Consider the following 17,920-nt stretch of genomic DNA (forward strand, 5'->3'; position numbering starts at 1 on the left):
TTTAATTGGTCAGTTTTAGTCATTTCTCAACAAGCCACCAGTGGACAATTTCAACATTATTTGTACAATTTACAGTATTGTCGATACACCTTTATCTGATTTGGCTGCACCAGATGAATTCACCCATCAACATTCCCATACGATAACCTCCTGACCCGAACTACTTCCTTGCCACAGGCATCGCCTGGCCACTCATCTCGGGCGTGACACGCGCGAGTCACACTCGTGACTCCTGTTATCCACCCCCTGCACGCGTGACACACCTGAGTCAAGACCTATGTATGGTTTTGATAAAACTGGGAAAAGTTAACTCAATGAAGTGAATCTTATGAACTGGTACACCTCCAGTATCAAGGTAAATCGGTATCGTCTGAAATGTTCGTTGTATGTCTTATAAAGATGGTCATTCAGCGGAGTGCGGAAAACATTTACATCATTGTGCACTGAGCATCACGTCCGCTGTGACGCAGTGCGCTTCGAGTCAACGACTACAATAGTATAACGTGGGGAACTTCGGCATTGGCAAGCCACTATATATCATTTTTCGACTCATCGCCTGAAACCAACAAACCTTTTCTGCCAATGAAAGACCGGTGATGCACAACTTTCGCAAGTAGAAACATTCAATCTGATCTCTATTACAGTAAAGCAACTAGTAATTTCGATAGTTATCATTCATAACTGAATGGATAGCGTTTTACATTTCATCTCTCAGGATGTAATTGGAAAGCTGTCAGTGATGCGAAAACGTATCTTGTTAACGAAGACTTACATTCCAATAGATGCTCTCTGCAAAGCTACGTTTTATTAAGGCAACAATAGAGTTCGTGGTCATGAATCAGATTGTCGCTCAACAAGAACTAGAATGGTAGAAGAAGTATGAAGAAACAAGGGAAGTATTATTCAAGAAGACGAAACCTTTTAGGTCTGTACATTTCCTTGTGAGAATAAATCGAAATCAGTGCTGAAATAAATGATTTTTTTTAAAATGTGTCATGTTCTTGATGACTGCTCCCCCTTCAGCTTTGTCCTAACGATTCGAGATAGAGATATATCGATCGTTCTAGATGAATCTGTTCTATTAAGGTGGTATGCGCCTCGAAATTGAAAGACTTAATCTTTTGCTCAAACTTTCCTGAACGGCGCTTTCAACCATTCTCTTAAGGTGGAGCTGCACATTACCAACAGTTTATTTTTGAAAGTAATATTTCTCATCAAAGATGACGAGGAAACCCCCGTATATTATATATTTTCTTAAAAGCAGGGAATCTAATGTATTGTAACAATAGTTAGTACTCGAAGAATGAAGGGGTGTATATTTGGGGTATAAACCTTCAATTTTGGTGCTAAAAAATTACTTTAAGTCAAAAACTTGATACTATTTTCGGAAATTTAATATTTCAATTGCAACATGAGTATATACGAAGAAAAAGAACTATTTTATTTTGCATTGTCTATCCTAATTCTAAAATGGCAGTGGTTGAATCACACTAAAAATATGATTAAAATTATGAAGAGCAAAATTAAAATGCCTCTTATTCAAAATGTAAGATTTTTATTGCCAAACAAAATAGTCATTGTGTTTAATAGTATTTATAAAACATAATGTGAAAATTTCAAGCCAAAAAGTTGACCCAGCCAGACTGGAGTTAAATTGTTCGGAAATCTTAAAATTGGAGAAAAAAGAAGCCAAAAAATCGTGTGATTTGCATAGATTGACTCGACAAAAGTTTACGAAAGTTAACTTACTATGTATATTGAAGATATTTCGATAAAACATTATACAAAGTCATTGAGCATTCTATTTCAGTCAACTCCTAATTTGCATATTTAATGAATTTTCCTAATAAGGGATATATACCGGGATTTACTTGATCATAGTGGGCAATTTCGCATTTTCGTGTCAGCTCATATTCCCCAAAGTCTGCCCACTCTCTATCTTTCGTACCACCAACCGACTGACAATACCTTAACAACATGAAAATGCGATAAGTGTGTGCAGACTTAAGTTTTTCTGACGTTCTCTTCATAAACATGCGAATCGATTATCAGTATTTGACCATGATAGCGCGTCTCTTATCTTTATTATGTTTTATTAAGGTCACGATGTAAAGCAAATATTCGTATATAAGTTTACGCGCGCAACCTTCAGAATAGTAGTCTGCATTTGAAGTCACAATGCATGCCTTGCTGGTATTGGCCTGTCTGACGGCCGTTTTGGCCGCAGGTGAGTGGGAATTATTCTTATCATGAGTATATCAGCCGATTTAACAGATATTCATTCTGAATTTGACCGGTATTGTCAATTCTAATTTCACTTTTCCTTTTGCTGACAGTGTGATATTTTAAATATCATAGCAATTTTTTTATTATTGTTCTGTCAAAGCAACTTTCTTAATGACCATTCTCTCTTCACATGTCGACAGATCCACCGATTTTTGAGGACAATTTCGATTACTTTGACTTGTCTGTGTGGCAGCACGAGATTACTGCCGGAGGGGGTGGCGTAAGTAGCCTGCTCGTAGTCTCTACCATTCTATTTTGGCACGCTTTCCCGCATGCGGTTCAGACTTCCCGGGATAAATTTTCATATATCTATCAGACTTGCAAAACCGTGTTCTTGGAGGGATTAAAGTATCATTTTCATTGATGCCGTAATGTTAATGTACCATTGTGTATGTCTTCCCTTTGTATAGCTGCCATGTCGGTAAAATTGAAACAGCTGTCAGCATTGATCTAAGTTCACATCTTCAACGCACTTCAATACACTCTGAAGATTGGCGTAAGGCTTAAGTCAATATATTGCCATTTTCTTTATAATTGCTTATGTTTTAGTACCCATAGAAGACAAGACAAGTAACATCCTCGTCTTAGTTATTTCGATACCTCGTATGGGAATACGCAATCTGCCCTTTTATTTTGTGCAGATCACGCTTGCCCTACTTTATGATAAAATTCGGTAATCCACGCCTTGGAACTTTTTATCTCGAAATACAGCAATTTGACGTCACTTTTAAAGATATTTCGCAAACTAAATCTCATCCGGTGTCTATTCTGAGAATTTCAAGACAGAGACGATATCAAAGGCGATTGTTTTATTTCATTTCTATCAGCAAACCAATGGAAACGATTGACGTTGGGCCACCCATGGATAGCTCCCTTTCTTAATAATATTCTAGTCTTTACATATTTAACAGAACTGGGAATTCCAATATTACACCAATAACCGCACGAATAGTTACACAAGAGATGGTATACTCTACATCAAGCCAGTAAGTAGTAAATTTTCATCACGTAAATATATAGCTTAAGTTTCAAGAATGTGCCGACCTTTCAATTTGTATTGAGCGATAGGAAATGACAACGGTATATTGCCAAAAGTGTAATAAATGTGACAATCCACCGTAGAAGGACACAGATCGGCCGAGTCAAACATGTATTCTGTGGCTTTCCATTCCAAGCAACGTCGCAGAAAATGCAAAACTGGAACGAGTTTCAGTAGTATGCGCCTCGAAAGTGAAAGACTTTAACGTTTGCTCAAACTTTCCTAAAGGAAACTTTCATCCATTCTCATATCAAATAAACAATAATTAAAGCTGCAAGCAACGTTGGCGGGGCCGAAGCGGTTAACATGGTTTCAAGTTCTTCAATGATATTATTATGTGCAAAATTTGAGCTTGGAAAAGTCTTTTAAATCTTTTACCTAAAGAACGATTTTGAACATCATCTCACTGTTACTGTAGGTTTCACTGGTAATCATATCTTCTATGCAAAATCAAATATGGCGGCCAAACTACTTGACAGATCAAAGTGTTTTTTGCAAACTTGGAAGAGAGCACACTTCGGATGACATGAGTAAAATTTCTTTTCAGTCAGTGCTTTGGTTCTAGGATAGAATATTTTTAAAGATTAGATTGTGATTTTCGCAAAATCTAATATGGCGGCAAAATCACATGACCGATCCGAATGTTATTTGGAAACTTGAAAGAAATCACCCTCAGGATGACATGAGTAAAATTTCAGCTCAATCGGTGTTTTAGTTCTGGAGAAGAATATTTTTTAAAGATGAAATTGGTATTTTTCGAAAATCCAATATGGCAGCAAAATCACGCAACAGAACTAAATGTTTTTCGTAAACTTGGAAGAGATCACTCTAAGGATGACATGAGTACAATTTCAGCTGAATCGGTGTGTTTGTTCTGGAGAAGAGGAGTTTTAAAGATTAAATTGGTATTTTTCGAAAACCCAATATGGCGGCCAAATCACGTGACCGATCCAAATATTATTTGCGAACTTTAAAGACATCACTCTGAGGATGACATGAATGAAGTTTCTGCTCGATCAGTGTTTTGGTTTTTGAGAAGACGATTTTTTAAGATTAAATTGGTATTTTTTGAAAATCCAATATGGCGGCCAAACTCACGTGACCGCACGCGATTTTATTTGCAAATTCTAGTTCTGAAGACCTTAGGTCATGCTTGCTATGTAAAAAAATTCAAATTGACCACACACCTGGATAATGAGGAGAAGCAATTTTTAGGTTTTTGAAAAATCCAGGTCACGTGACCAATCAAAATTTCTATACCCAAATGCACGGGAACTCATTGGTACTTATTCGCCCTGCAAGATTGAGAACTTTGCGGTAAGTGGTGTTTAAGTTCCAGGTCGACAAAAAAAGAGCAGAAGAACCGGAAGAAGAAAGTTGAACTCCTTTGAAAAAAATAGGGGCCCAGCCCGTAGGCTTGTGGCCCTAAAAATCAGGGGCCACCGCGCCAATTTTGGAACTTGCGAAACACATTACCCAACATTTTACGATGTTTGAAATTCAAAATGGCCGCCATTACTGTGTTAACTCTATGGGGAAAATAAATTTCAGATTGTCGAAAAACTAAGACGGTGAAAAGTTTTCATACACCAAGCGCTTTAAAATGACCCCCCCCCCCCGTACAAGTGATCGATCAGAAAAGAATAGTAGAAATTTGAGAGTGTAGTGCCAACTTGTAGTGTCTTTAAAATTTTGTTTTAGCGATATAACACGCGAACAACTTGCAACAAAGCTCCGGCTTTGAAATGTTTATATATGACTGTATGGGTCATCAAGTAGTGATGTTAAATTGATGATGATGGTGATAAATGATTATTTGATTAATTTTTTGTTGTCAATATTGTCTGTAGACTCTGACCTCGGAAAAGTATGGTGAGGCATTCTTGACGTCAGGAAGATTGGAATTATGGGGTAAGCCGTGAACGTTTTCTGTCAAATATTTGTATGAGCGTATATTTCGAACACACTGAATTTGAGTGAAGGCTTAATAGACGATGTTCCGCTGATAGCGAGATCTCGCGAGACTTTAATACATGCTCGTAGAAACAGGATTCCAGCTAAGTAATACAAGCCAAACTTTGTATGGAACTAGAAAAAGTGCAGAACTGAGCAAAGATTGCGACTTCATATATTTTATGCAGTTTTTAACGTAATTAGCGACTTGTCCCGTTTTAAGCAGTTTGTTCTTTGTTGCGAGAGCACGTGCACTGCAAACCACATATTCTCGCGATATCTCGGAATGTCTCGCGCAGTTCGGAACATGGTCTATTGCACACTATATCCGACACGTTGTTAAAATGACGCTTCTTTACTCTTTTTAAGCACAACCGAAATGACATAATGTGTTATTTTTAGGTCACGTGTTCATATACGTGGGCTAATGTCATAGCGATGTCTGTCTGTCTGTCCGTGTGTGAGTGTGTGTGTGTATATGTGTGTTTGTTTGTCTGTCTGTCCGTCTGTTTACACGATAACTCAAAAACGCCTGAACAGATTAAGATCAGATTTGGTACACATGTACCATATGCCATTTGCAAGAAGTGATAAATTTTGGTTAGTGTGGCTTGCATATTAATGAAGTTATGAAATATTATTTTTCCGTACAATGGTTTCCCTATGGAGACAGTAATGACAGTGTAGACATATATCAAGAAATACTGCACAAAAATCCATGAAACTTTTCACAGATGGCAATCTCAGAACATTATGATGATGCTGTGAGTGTCATGTCAATTATCTACTCAGTTGCATAATTAAGGAACTTTTGTTATTAGTGTCGTAACTCTGAAATTTCTGCACCAAACTTGATGATATGTGCAACAAATATTGATCTGATATATAATTATACTTAGAAGATTTTGGCAGTGTCAAGTTAATAAATAGCTCATTTGCATATTTTATGAAGTTTTGTAATTAGACATATAGCTCTGATAAAACTCACCAAATGTGATGAAATCTGCAGCAAATACTGATCCGACTGATAGCTAATTGTGGTGCAAAGCATTTAGTAGTGTGAAGTTAATTAAGGATTAGTGTGCATATTTAATGAACTTTGTAATTAGGTATATAACTCTGAAATTACGGCACCTAAGTCAGTAAAATCCCATACAGATATTGATCTGATAAATATCTAATTGTACCGAGAAGCATTTGGCAGTGTCAAGTTAACAAATAGCTCATTTGCATATTTTATGAAGTTTTGTAATTAGTCATTTAACTCCAACATAACAGCACCAAATGTGATGAAATCTGCGTCAGATACTGATCCGACGGATATCTAATTGTGGTGTAAAGCATTTAATTGTATGGAGTTAATTAAGGGTTCATTTGCATATTTAATGAACAATGTAATTCGTGTTATTAGTCCAAAATTACGGCTTTAAATTTGATGAAAATTGCTACAGATGCTGATCTGATAAATATATAATTTTTCTGAGAAGCATTGAACTGTGTCAAGTTAATAAAAAGGTCATTTGCATATTTTAGGAAGTTTAATCATTAGTCATATAACTCTGCAATTACCGCATCAAATGTGATGAAAACTGCTTCATATACTGATCCGACAGATATATGACTGTGTTGTAAAGCATTTAGTAGTGTGAAATTAATTATAGGGTTCATTTGCATATTTAATAAACTTTGTAATTAGGTATATTACTCTGAAATTACGACACCAAATTTGGTGAAACGTGCTACAGATATAGATCTGATAAATATTTAATTGTACTATGAAATATTGAACAGTGTCATGTAAATTAAGGGCTCATTTGCATATTTAATGAACTTGTAATTAGTATTATTACTCTAAAATTACAGCATTACATTTAATTTAACGTGCTACCAATGTTGATCTGATGAATATCTGATTGTTCCATGAATCAATGAGCAGTGTCAAGTTAATTAACAGCTCATTTGCATATTAAATAAAGTTCTGTAATTTCTGATTAAACGCTGAGAGTACTGTGCGAAGTTGATAAAACCTGCTATATATAGTGATATAACAGATATCTGATTGTTTTGTGAAGCGTACTACTATTAATGAACCTGTTGTAAAACACGTGAGCACATTCAGCTCACATCTGGTTTCTATCTGTCCCACAGGGGCGTCTCCGTCTGACCTTTGTACTGGCAATGCCGATTGGGGATGCGACCGCACCGGCAACGCCATGAACATTCTGAATCCGATTCAGTCTGCTCGACTTAGAACAGTGCACAGTTTCAATTTCAAATATGGCCGAATCGAAGTACGTGCCAAGATGCCCAGCGGTGATTGGCTCTGGCCAGGTGAGTATGCCGTCCGTTTCCAAATAGGATGCCACACTACATGTATAGTCACGGTTCTCTCCGTTTTGACCAATGAAAACGATCGATCACTCAAAAGAAACAATCGTTTCAATCAAACCAAACCGGAATACTTTCCCTTCTTTCATGTACGGTAAAAATATGCAGTAGTGTTTCCACCGATCGGGGGCTATTTGAATGACTTTCTTACCCCCCTCCCCCCGCCCACGACGAGGCATGCACAAAGCAGTCACAATAATGAGCAGGACCTGTTGCACACACAGACATTATTCAGCAAATACTTTCCTTCATTGTGACTTCAAAGATTTATTTAGATTTTAAGATACTCCCTCCCAAAACGACGGCACATTTATGGCTCACTAGTGTGAAACGTAAGACCGGAATCACACATACTAGAAACGTATTCAACGGTGATGACAAAACAATCCGCACGCGCTGATATCACGCAAAATTAGAATGTTATAAGGGTATGGTACTCTTGAATGCTGGATGGTTGTTTGCAAATAAAGTGGATCGCTGCACTGTTGATGTCGCTAAAAGTGTCATGTTTCATTGAGTAGTAATGCCATTATGTATAAGGGACTGGTCAGTTTCTTCAGCCTGGGGGGGGGGGGGGCGGTGGATTCATGGGGGGGGGTCACCATGTTTTTGACTTTGGTGATATGGGGGGTCACCATGTTTTTGAAATACCCAATAGGGGGGGTCAGTGTGTTTTTGAATTTTGACACAGGCTCATCATTGCCTAAAATGCTAGTGTCAGCCACAAATTTCATCTTTCAGTTGTATTTTTCGGCGCGCCCTTCGGGCGCGTAACTTTAATAATCAGTCATATTTTTCAGCACGCCCAACTTTAACATATCAAGCATACATACATCAGAGATATCTGTATGTTCAATATTTTTCAGCGTGCTCTTCAAGCTCATTACTTTAATATATCAGACATTTTTCAGCATGCCCTTCAGCTGCATGACTTAAATATACAAGGCATATATATCAGAGATATCTGGATGTTTCATATTTTTCGGCGCGCCCTTCGGGCGCCATACTTTGATAAATCAGAGATATCTTGATGTTTGCAAAGTGAAAGTGTACATTATGAAATCTGCATTTCATATGAAAAGGATGACAAATTCCTGATACTTTTCTGTTCTCTCCATGAGAATTCAGTATGAGAAAGCAACATGAACAAATATTTCACAATATATATTTGATACAGTGACTTATTTTAGAGATAGAAAAATGACAAGATATCTTTCCTTCTCATTGATGCAATTATTTTCCTTTGTGTCACAGGTTTTCTGTACAAAGATGCTTTTTTATGAACAAAATAACAGTTAAAAAAGGCAGTTTTTGTCATTATTAGCTGTGCTTTTATGGTTTCAATGTTACAAGAAAAGGTCCTCTCAGACACTGTACACATCAGATTTGGCTAAAAAGCTCTCTATGGCTCCTCAGGAGATTTAATTGGATGGTTGGCAAGTCTTAACACCCATCAAAGTTTTTGATTCACTGCTTTTTCCTCTTTGATATTAATGATTGACATCCATTTCTGTACAACAGTTCAGGACATCTGGTTAAGCATAGAAAGTGTGAAATACGTTCACAGCTCATTCAAAATACAGCTCATTCAAAATGTACTGTATTCAAACTTTAAGATTGACACTTTGAAATTCCTATCTTACAACTGACATGTCAACAATTTCATTAAACATAGCATAGAATGACTATTTAAAATATATATATATATATGTAAAATGTAAAATATAATATATATACATATATATATATATATTATATATATATATATATATATATATATATATATATATATATATATATATATATATATATATATATTAAATTTATGTCCACCTTTTTTTTTACCTATGTCGCGCGCCGGGGGGGGGGGTCACCCTGTTTTCGAAATTTGGAATAGGGGGGGTCACCCTGTTTTCAAAATTTGGAATAGGGGGGGTCAGCCACTTTTTGACGTCGGCAAAAAATAATCCACCGCCCCCCCCCCCCAGGCCGAAGAAACTGACCAGTCCCTAAAGTCATTTATAATGTTTAATCTTTTTAATGAAAAGTGAGGGAAAATGGAAAAGGAATTCCCATTTCCTCCCAAGAGAGTTCTTGAATGGGCGTCCAAGTAATCGAAAAGACTGAAACCATTTACATGCATACTGTAGAACACGGTTATCATTCCCTTGAAATCATGGTGACTCAGTTTACTTGTCGTGTTGCACAAGTTTATGTTTTTCTGTTTTCAGCTATCTGGCTGTTACCAACTCGTAACTCGTATGGAGGCTGGCCCGCATCAGGTGAAATCGACATAATTGAGAGTCGAGGTAACGAACAGCTAGAAGATCTTTTAGGCAATTCCGTTGGTGCAGATGAGATGGGAGCCACAATGCACTGGGGGCCCTACTATCCTCACAACGGCTGGAGGAAGACCCATGCTACTCGGTGAGTGATGAGTGTTTTGGGTCGGTGGATTTGTTCGAAAATTATCACTCTTTTAAACATTTTCTCGCATCTTGCCAACTTTACCTTTGTTTTCTACTTATTTTGCAAATTAAACGCGCTGCCTTGATATAACCGAATCATTTCTACCAAATTACTGTATTAGGCATGCTACTACTGGTACATACGCCTCACAATTCCACACCTACGCAGTTGAGTGGTCGAGCAAGAATATCAGGTAATGAGAAGTACTCATTTATGTTAAAATGCGCTCTCAGGAAAGCTATTCTGACTCCCACACTTTTAAAACATTCTTTTTGCCTACCACTTGTGGGGGCTCATTTTGAAGCTTATGGAGTAAAGAAAGTTTCCATCTGCTTAGTTTTATGAAAGTCGGGAATTTTATTTCTTCCCATAGCGATAACATCGGGATTGCAACCATTTAGAATTTCGATTCAAATACAGGTAAATATTTAGTAATTTGATTTTCTAGTAGCAAAACTTGCACGGTGACCCCGATTTTTATTTTTTATTGTGAAAGACAATGGTCTCAAACAAAGCTTGAGTAAAACATTGAGCAAAATGTCATCAATTGTGTCATGATTGCTATACCTAGCCATTTTAAGGTAGTATGCGCTTCGAAAGTAAAAGACTTAAACTTTTGTTCAAACTTTCCTCAATGAAACTTTCTACCATTCTCTTACCAAATCAAGATTAAAATCAGACGTCACCGTGCAAAAGTTGGTACTAGAGAGACAAATTACCTAAGATTTCGCGATATTTGAAATTAAAAATGGCCGCCACCCCTGCGTTTGTTTACTCTATGGGGAAAAATACAATTTTCGATTTTCAAAAAACTAAGACGTTGACAACTTTTCCTACTCCGAGAGCTTTAAAATGAGTCACCCCAAGTGGTAGATCAGAATAGAATTGATAAAATTTGAAAGCCTACATCCTAGCTACTACTCAAAGATGATCATAATTGGGACCATTTTCCCGATATCGCTTACAAGGTTGAAAGTGACGTAGTATACTAGTCATGTTTTATTTGAATAGTTTTAAATGCAATAGTTCTTTTCCTTTCCAAAATTTTAAGTTGTCGGATAAAGTTTCCCAAATCCAGCACAGAGTTCATGTTGTAAGAATTTCGCTATTCTGAGCATAAATAAACAACTCACTCACAGTCTAATGTCATCCGATCTTTCCGTGTCTTGGTGATGATATCTCACCAGAATGCCCTAAGAGAAAGATATGAGTTACAATAACTCAATCATTTAATTCCTCTGTGTTTTAGATTTTTCGTGGACGGCGAGGAAATCTTGTTTGTAGATCCTGGAGACAATGGATTCTGGGAGTATGGCGATTTCAACACAAATCTGCCGTTTGCAGATAATCCCTGGAGAGAAGGCACCAAAATGGCGCCCTTCGACGAAGAAGTAGGTTTATTGTCTTAACTGGAATTTTTATTTTTATTTTTTTGGAGAGAGAGAGAGAGAGAGAGAGAGAGAGAGAGAGAGAGAGAGAGAGAGAGAGAACAGCGATGTATAAGTAATTGAAATTGCGGTGATAGTTATAATTAATTGGCCAAACAGTGGATTGTATTTTGGAAAATCAAACGAAAAATTTATATGATTTGTATGTACGTTCAAATGTGCAACCATTTGTTTTCCTGTCAACAGTTTTACATAATCTTGAACGTTGCTGTTGGGGGAACAACGGGGTATTTTGGGGACGACTTGCAGAATTATCCTGTGAACTGTCCGAAGCCCTGGAGCAACAACTCGCCGCATGCTCCAAAGGAATTCTGGGATGCCAGAGACTGCTGGTATCCAACATGGCGACCTGATGAAGAAAACGGTGAACTTGCAGCTATGCAAGTGGACTACGTTCGTGTGTGGGACTTAACAGAATGAGAAAGAAATTACAAAACAAGGTCGATGACTACTGACAGAAAGATTCCGACTTTGTTTTACTACAATACCTAGACTAATTTATGAAATGATTTTGTTATTGTAATTAAGCTTTCAATGCAGCCTTAAGTTTGAATAATAGAAGATTCACTTAAAACGAAATAAACTAAAAAAAACACAATAAAGTGTCTGGTGATGCTTTCTAACTGTCAATTGCATGATTTTATTTCAACGTTTATCTCCGGTGTCAATGTCAGTTACTTTTATTAGGAATGGCTTCAATGTTCATCAAATGAGTGAAAACAAAAACCATAAACTGATTGAAACGTTTCTTGCTAGTTATCTTCATGTACTTAAAAACTATTGCCCATGAATTTGTGACCCATGAAGATAGCCACTGCTAACAATCTGGGTACCATACTGTACGACCAGTCATACTGTCGCCCAAAAATTCTTAATTTTGAAATTCATCATCCCTTTTGCAGTGCTCAAAACGTTTTGAAATTGCTATAGAAATTTCATTTAAGCTTGTACGGTGTCGCCAATAGTTGACCGGGGGGGGGGGGGGGAGCTTCCACTTTTAACTGGTTAATCATGTCATGAGGCAGTTCTTCCCTGACGCCCGTTGCAATTACATGATGCGGAGAAAATGGGGGAAAATAACCATAATTATTGTAAATCAGGTTCTTGAATCCTTGTTCGGTAACTCGAATTCATTTTACAGATATAATTTGGAATGCCCCTTTCATTTGTTATCATTATTCGTCATCATTCACGTGAAGTCATCATGACGTCAGTTGACTTGTCATGTTACACAAATGAATGCTTTGTTGTGTTCAGCTATATGGATGATACCAGCTCGTGACTTGTTTGGAGGCTGGCATGTATCCGGTGAAATTGACATCGTTGAGAGTGGGGTTAACGAACAGCTGGAAGATCCTTTTGGGCAATTCTGTTGGTACAGATCAGATGGGAGCCACAATGCACTGGGGCCCTATTATCCTCACAACGGCTGGGAGAAGACTCATGCTACTCGGTGAGTACTAAGCTGCTTCATGTATCTGTATCGCCAGATATGCAGTGCGTTTGGGGATGTTCCGAAAACAATTTATCCTAATATCCTATATTCTCATATCTTCCAAACTTAAAATGGCATTGAGCCTTAAGTTAGTATGTGCCTCGAAAGTGAAAATCTTAGAACTTTTGCTCAAACTTTCTAAATAAAACAGAATAAAAGTCGGGGGTCACTGCGCAAAGTTTAGTACATGTATGTTAGGAAACACATGATCTAACGTTTACTGACATTCGAAATCCAAAATGGCAGCCATATCAAAAGAGCTCCAACAAGTGGTAATTTACAAATGTAGGAGAGCTAGAATTGTAATATTTTGAGAGTTCAAACAGCTGTCTCCGAGGCATATACTATTAAAACTCGCATTTTGTTTCGATAATAAATTACCAACTTTACTGTCTTAGGTATGCCACTACTGGTACCACATATGCTTCACAATTCCACACCTATGCAGTTGAGTGGTCGAGCAAGGATATCAGGTATTCCTCTTAGTGACTGTTCTTTGTTATGCTCTTCACCAATACACCTTTATCTAACGGTCATTCGAGGCGTTTTAGACGAATCAGTGAACTTCAGTATAGCTAGCAGCGAACAAAATGGTAGGGTCTTCGTAGGGATTTAAATCACTAACGACGTTTGCTGCACATACTGTGACATAGCGCTCTAAAATTGTAACATATGTCACCTATCAAATCATTAATTGCTATGTAACCGGCTACCAGGCTATCTCGAAAGCTAACGTTTTGAAGACGTTAAAAAAAAAAAAACCTGGCAAGACTAAGCAACTGGATATTATTTTTATTAATATTATTATTTTTATTATTATTATAAGTTTAGGGGCTATAAGTATTATATTGAAAACTAAGAACAGTTCATTAGTATTGTTCAAATAAGAGTTGACATAGTTCTATTTGAAATCTGGCTATAATTTCTGTACATCTTGCGAGAGTGGCAATGCATAACATAAACCACACATATTCAATTGATTTTCCTGTACACACCTTCAATTCTAAACTTGTTCACACTTACCTGTATCAAAACACATGCACGGTTTTGATAAGACTAAGAAAATTTAACTCAATGAAGTGAAATAGCTTGCTAACCCATGATCTTATGAACTGGTACACTTCCAGTTCCAGGATATGGAAATCGGTATCGTGTGAAATATTCGTTATATGTCTCATAAAGATAGTCATTCAACGGAGTGCGGAACACATTTACATAATTGTTCACTTAGTCTTGCAGCATCACGTCCGCTGTGACACAGTCCCCTTCGAGTCAACGACTACATACAATTTATAACGTGGGGAACTTCGGCATTGGCAAGCCACGATCATTTTTCGTCTTATCGCCTGACACTTACAATTTGAAACCTTTTCTGCCAATGAAAGACCGGCGATGCACAACTTCCCCAAGTATAAACATTCAATCTGATCTCTATTATAGTACAGTAACTTGTAGAGTAATTTCCATAGTTATCATGACTGAATGGATAACGTTTTACATTCCACCTCTCAAGATGTAATTGGAAAGCTGTCAGTGATGCGAAAACGTATCTTGTTAACGAAGACTTACATTCCCATAGATGCTCTTTGCAAAGCTCACGCTTTCTTAGGGCAACCATAGCGGTCGTGGTCATGAATCAGATTGTCTTAACAAGACCTAGAATCATGGCAAAGGAAGTATGAAGAAACAAAGGAAGTGTGATTCAAGGAGACGAAACCTTTTAGGTCTGTACATTTCAAAATCAGTTCTGAAATGAATGATGTTTTTTTTTAAAACGTGTCATGTTCTTGATGACTGCTCCCCTTTTGCCATTTCGACAAATAGCCTTTTAAATTTTGTTAAGGAAATGTTAGTGTGCAATATTTTTTTGTCGATCATACATTGACTGCGGTTAGGCCGAAGAAAAAAAATTGTGCTGTTCCGATAACCCGACCCAGGCTATTTTTAACCGGCAACCCTAAACTTTTTAGAGCTACGTAAACACGGAAATAAAAAAACGAAGAAAAAACAGTAAAATGACGCGTTCGTTACTTTGCATTTGATTTTTGCTTGAACGAGAATGTCTTTTATGGTTTTTTTTTCCTTTTATATGTACGATACATTTATCTGGAAATGTTGTGGCCAGTGGCAGTGTTTGACAGCCCAGAACTCGTGAAAAAGGCATATTTAAAAATAAAAATATTTTGGAAAAAAAATCCTGCCGAAATATCTACCCTATTTTTGAAAATGCTTGTAATCGGAACAGCACAAATATTTTTTTTGCCTTAGCAGCACATAGTTTCTCCCTTTCCTCTGATGTTGTGTTATGGCGCCAATATACTGAGCCCTCTAAGTGCCTTTCAATTCAAGTGATTTTTTTTCCGGAAAAATATGCTGATAAGTACGTTCGTGCCACACACTTTGAATGTTTGTAGTGCTTCAACTTTGTCGCAAGGATTCGCGATAGAGATACATCGATCGTTCTAGATGAATCTGTTCTATTAAGGTGGTATGCGCCTCGAAATTGAAAGACTTAATCTTTTGCTCGACCTTTCCTGATGGAGCTTTCAACCATTCTCTTAAGGTGGAGCTGCACGTTACCAACAGTTTATTTTTCAAAGTAATATTTCTCATCAAAGATGACAAGGAAACCCCCGTATATTATATATTTTCTAAAAAGCAGGGAATCTAAAGTTTAGTATAATGGTAGCAATAGTTAGTACTAGAAGAATAAAGGGGTGTATATTTTGGGTACAAACCCTCAATTTTGGTGATAAAAAATTAATTTAAGTCAAAAACTTGATACCATTTTCTGAAATTTAATATTTCACTTGCAACATGAGTATATGTAAAGAAAAGGACTGTTTCATTTTGCATTGTCTATCCTAATTCTAAAATGGCAGGGTTGAATAACACTCAAAAATGTGATTAAAATCATGAAAAGCAGAATTAAAATGCCTCTTTAAGTTATTAAAAATGTAAGATTTTTATTGCCAAGCAAAATAGTCGTTGTGTTTAATAGTATTTAAAGAACATAATGTGAAAATTTCAAAATTTGACCCTGCTAGAGTGAAGATATATTGTTTTGAAATCTCGAAATTGGGAGAAAAGAGAAGCCAGGAAATCGGGTGACTTGCATAGATTTGCATAAGTTTACACTTGGTTCGGACCTAACTGAAGACTTCCTTATAAGATAAACGGTGAACCTAATTATTATTTTAATCTTGGGTTGACAAATTACATAAAATTGAATGAAACTTTGCAAAAAATGACTGTGAGCATAATACGCTGTGTCGGGTGCAGCGCCCCCTTAATGAAGGCAAAAATAAAAATAACGGGTCTCTGTGTAAATTTTTGTTCTGTTCTGGCTTGACATGTAACTTACAATGCGTACAGTGACGACTGGTCATTAAGACACAAGTTTACAATAGTGTAGCTTGCATATTAATGAAGTTATGAAACATTTTTTTCATATAATGGTTTCCTATGGAGACAGTAATGACAATGTTGACATATATCAAGAAGTACTGCATAAAATTTCATGAATCTTTTTACAGATGACAATCTCAGAACATTATGATGATGCTGTGAGTGTCATGTCAATTATCTGCTCATTTGCATAATTAATGAACTTTTGTTATTAGTGACATAACTCTGAAATTCCTGCACCAAACTTGATGATATGTGCAACTAATATTGATCTGATATATAATTATACTTAGAAGCATTGGGCAGTGTCAAGTTAATAAATAGCTCATTTGCATATTTTATGAAGTTTTTTTATTAGTCAAATAACTCCGAAATAACTCCACCAAATGTGATGAAATCTGCTGAAGATACTGATCCGACAGATATCTGACTGTGTTGTAAAGCATTTAGTTGTGTGATGTTAATTATGGGTTCCTTTTTATATTTAAGAAACTTTGTAATTAGGTATTTAACTTTGAAGTTACACCACCCAATTTAGTGAAACTTGCTACGGATATTCATCTGATAAATATCTAATTGTGCTATAAAACATTGAATAGTGTGAAGTTAATAAATGGTTCATTTACATATTGAATAAACTTTATAATAAGTGATATTACTCAAAAATTACAGCAATAAATTTGATGAAACGTATTACCACAGTCCCTCTGTGGTATTACAGATGTTGATCTGATATATAACTAATTGGACTGAGAAGCATTCGGCAGTGACAAGTTAATAAATAGCTAATTTGCATATTTTATGAAGTTTTGTAATCAGTCATCTAACTCCAAAATAAATGCACCAAATTGAATGAAATCTGCTTCAGATACTGATCCGATAGATATCTGACTGTGTTGTAAAGCATTTAGTCAATTGAGGGTTCATTTGCATATTTAATGAACTTTGTAATTAGTGGTATAACTCTGAAACTATGGCACCAAATTTGATGAAACCTGCTAGAGATATCGATATCTGATAATTATCTAATTATGAAGCATTGAGCAGTGTCAAGTTAATACACAGCTCATTTGCATATTAAATGAAGTTTCGTAAGTTGATGAAACCGCATACATATAATGATGTGACAGATATTCGATTGTTCTGTGAAGCGTACTAATATTTAATTAACCTATTGTAAATCTAGTATATGTTGTCCTAGGCATTTTATGTTGTACTGCACACTTTATACACAGTTTACAGACTGCCGCACAACACGGCACGCTTTGTATGAAATGTTGATAACAAGAATTACTAAAGTCAAAGTATGGTGAAAAAACAACCAGAAAATATTACTTGATTGAAGCAAGTTCACGAGGGCTTTCTCGTGTCACCAATCGCAGGCGACAGACTGTGCATCGCGTAAATGTTGAATGAACGTGGTCAAAAGCCATA

At 36.5% G+C, this 17,920-nt stretch overlaps 1 protein-coding gene across 1 annotated transcript; it reads left to right on the plus strand.

The window, feature by feature from the left end:
• The first annotated feature begins 2,100 nt into the window (after nt 1–2,100).
• LOC139147375 (beta-1,3-glucan-binding protein-like) lies at nt 2,101–12,185 on the plus strand. The gene is made up of 9 exons (XM_070718452.1): nt 2,101–2,227; nt 2,427–2,506; nt 3,198–3,272; nt 5,176–5,236; nt 7,427–7,609; nt 9,898–10,093; nt 10,257–10,328; nt 11,385–11,526; nt 11,770–12,185. The coding sequence occupies exons 1-9, from the start codon at nt 2,179–2,181 to the stop codon at nt 12,001–12,003; spliced, it is 1,092 nt and encodes a 363-aa protein (XP_070574553.1). The 5' UTR covers nt 2,101–2,178; the 3' UTR covers nt 12,004–12,185.
• Nucleotides 12,186–17,920: the final 5,735 nt, after the last annotated feature.

The sequence above is a fragment of the Ptychodera flava genome, chromosome 13 (genome assembly GCF_041260155.1).
Source record: "Ptychodera flava strain L36383 chromosome 13, AS_Pfla_20210202, whole genome shotgun sequence".
Lineage (NCBI taxonomy): Eukaryota > Metazoa > Hemichordata > Enteropneusta > Ptychoderidae > Ptychodera > Ptychodera flava.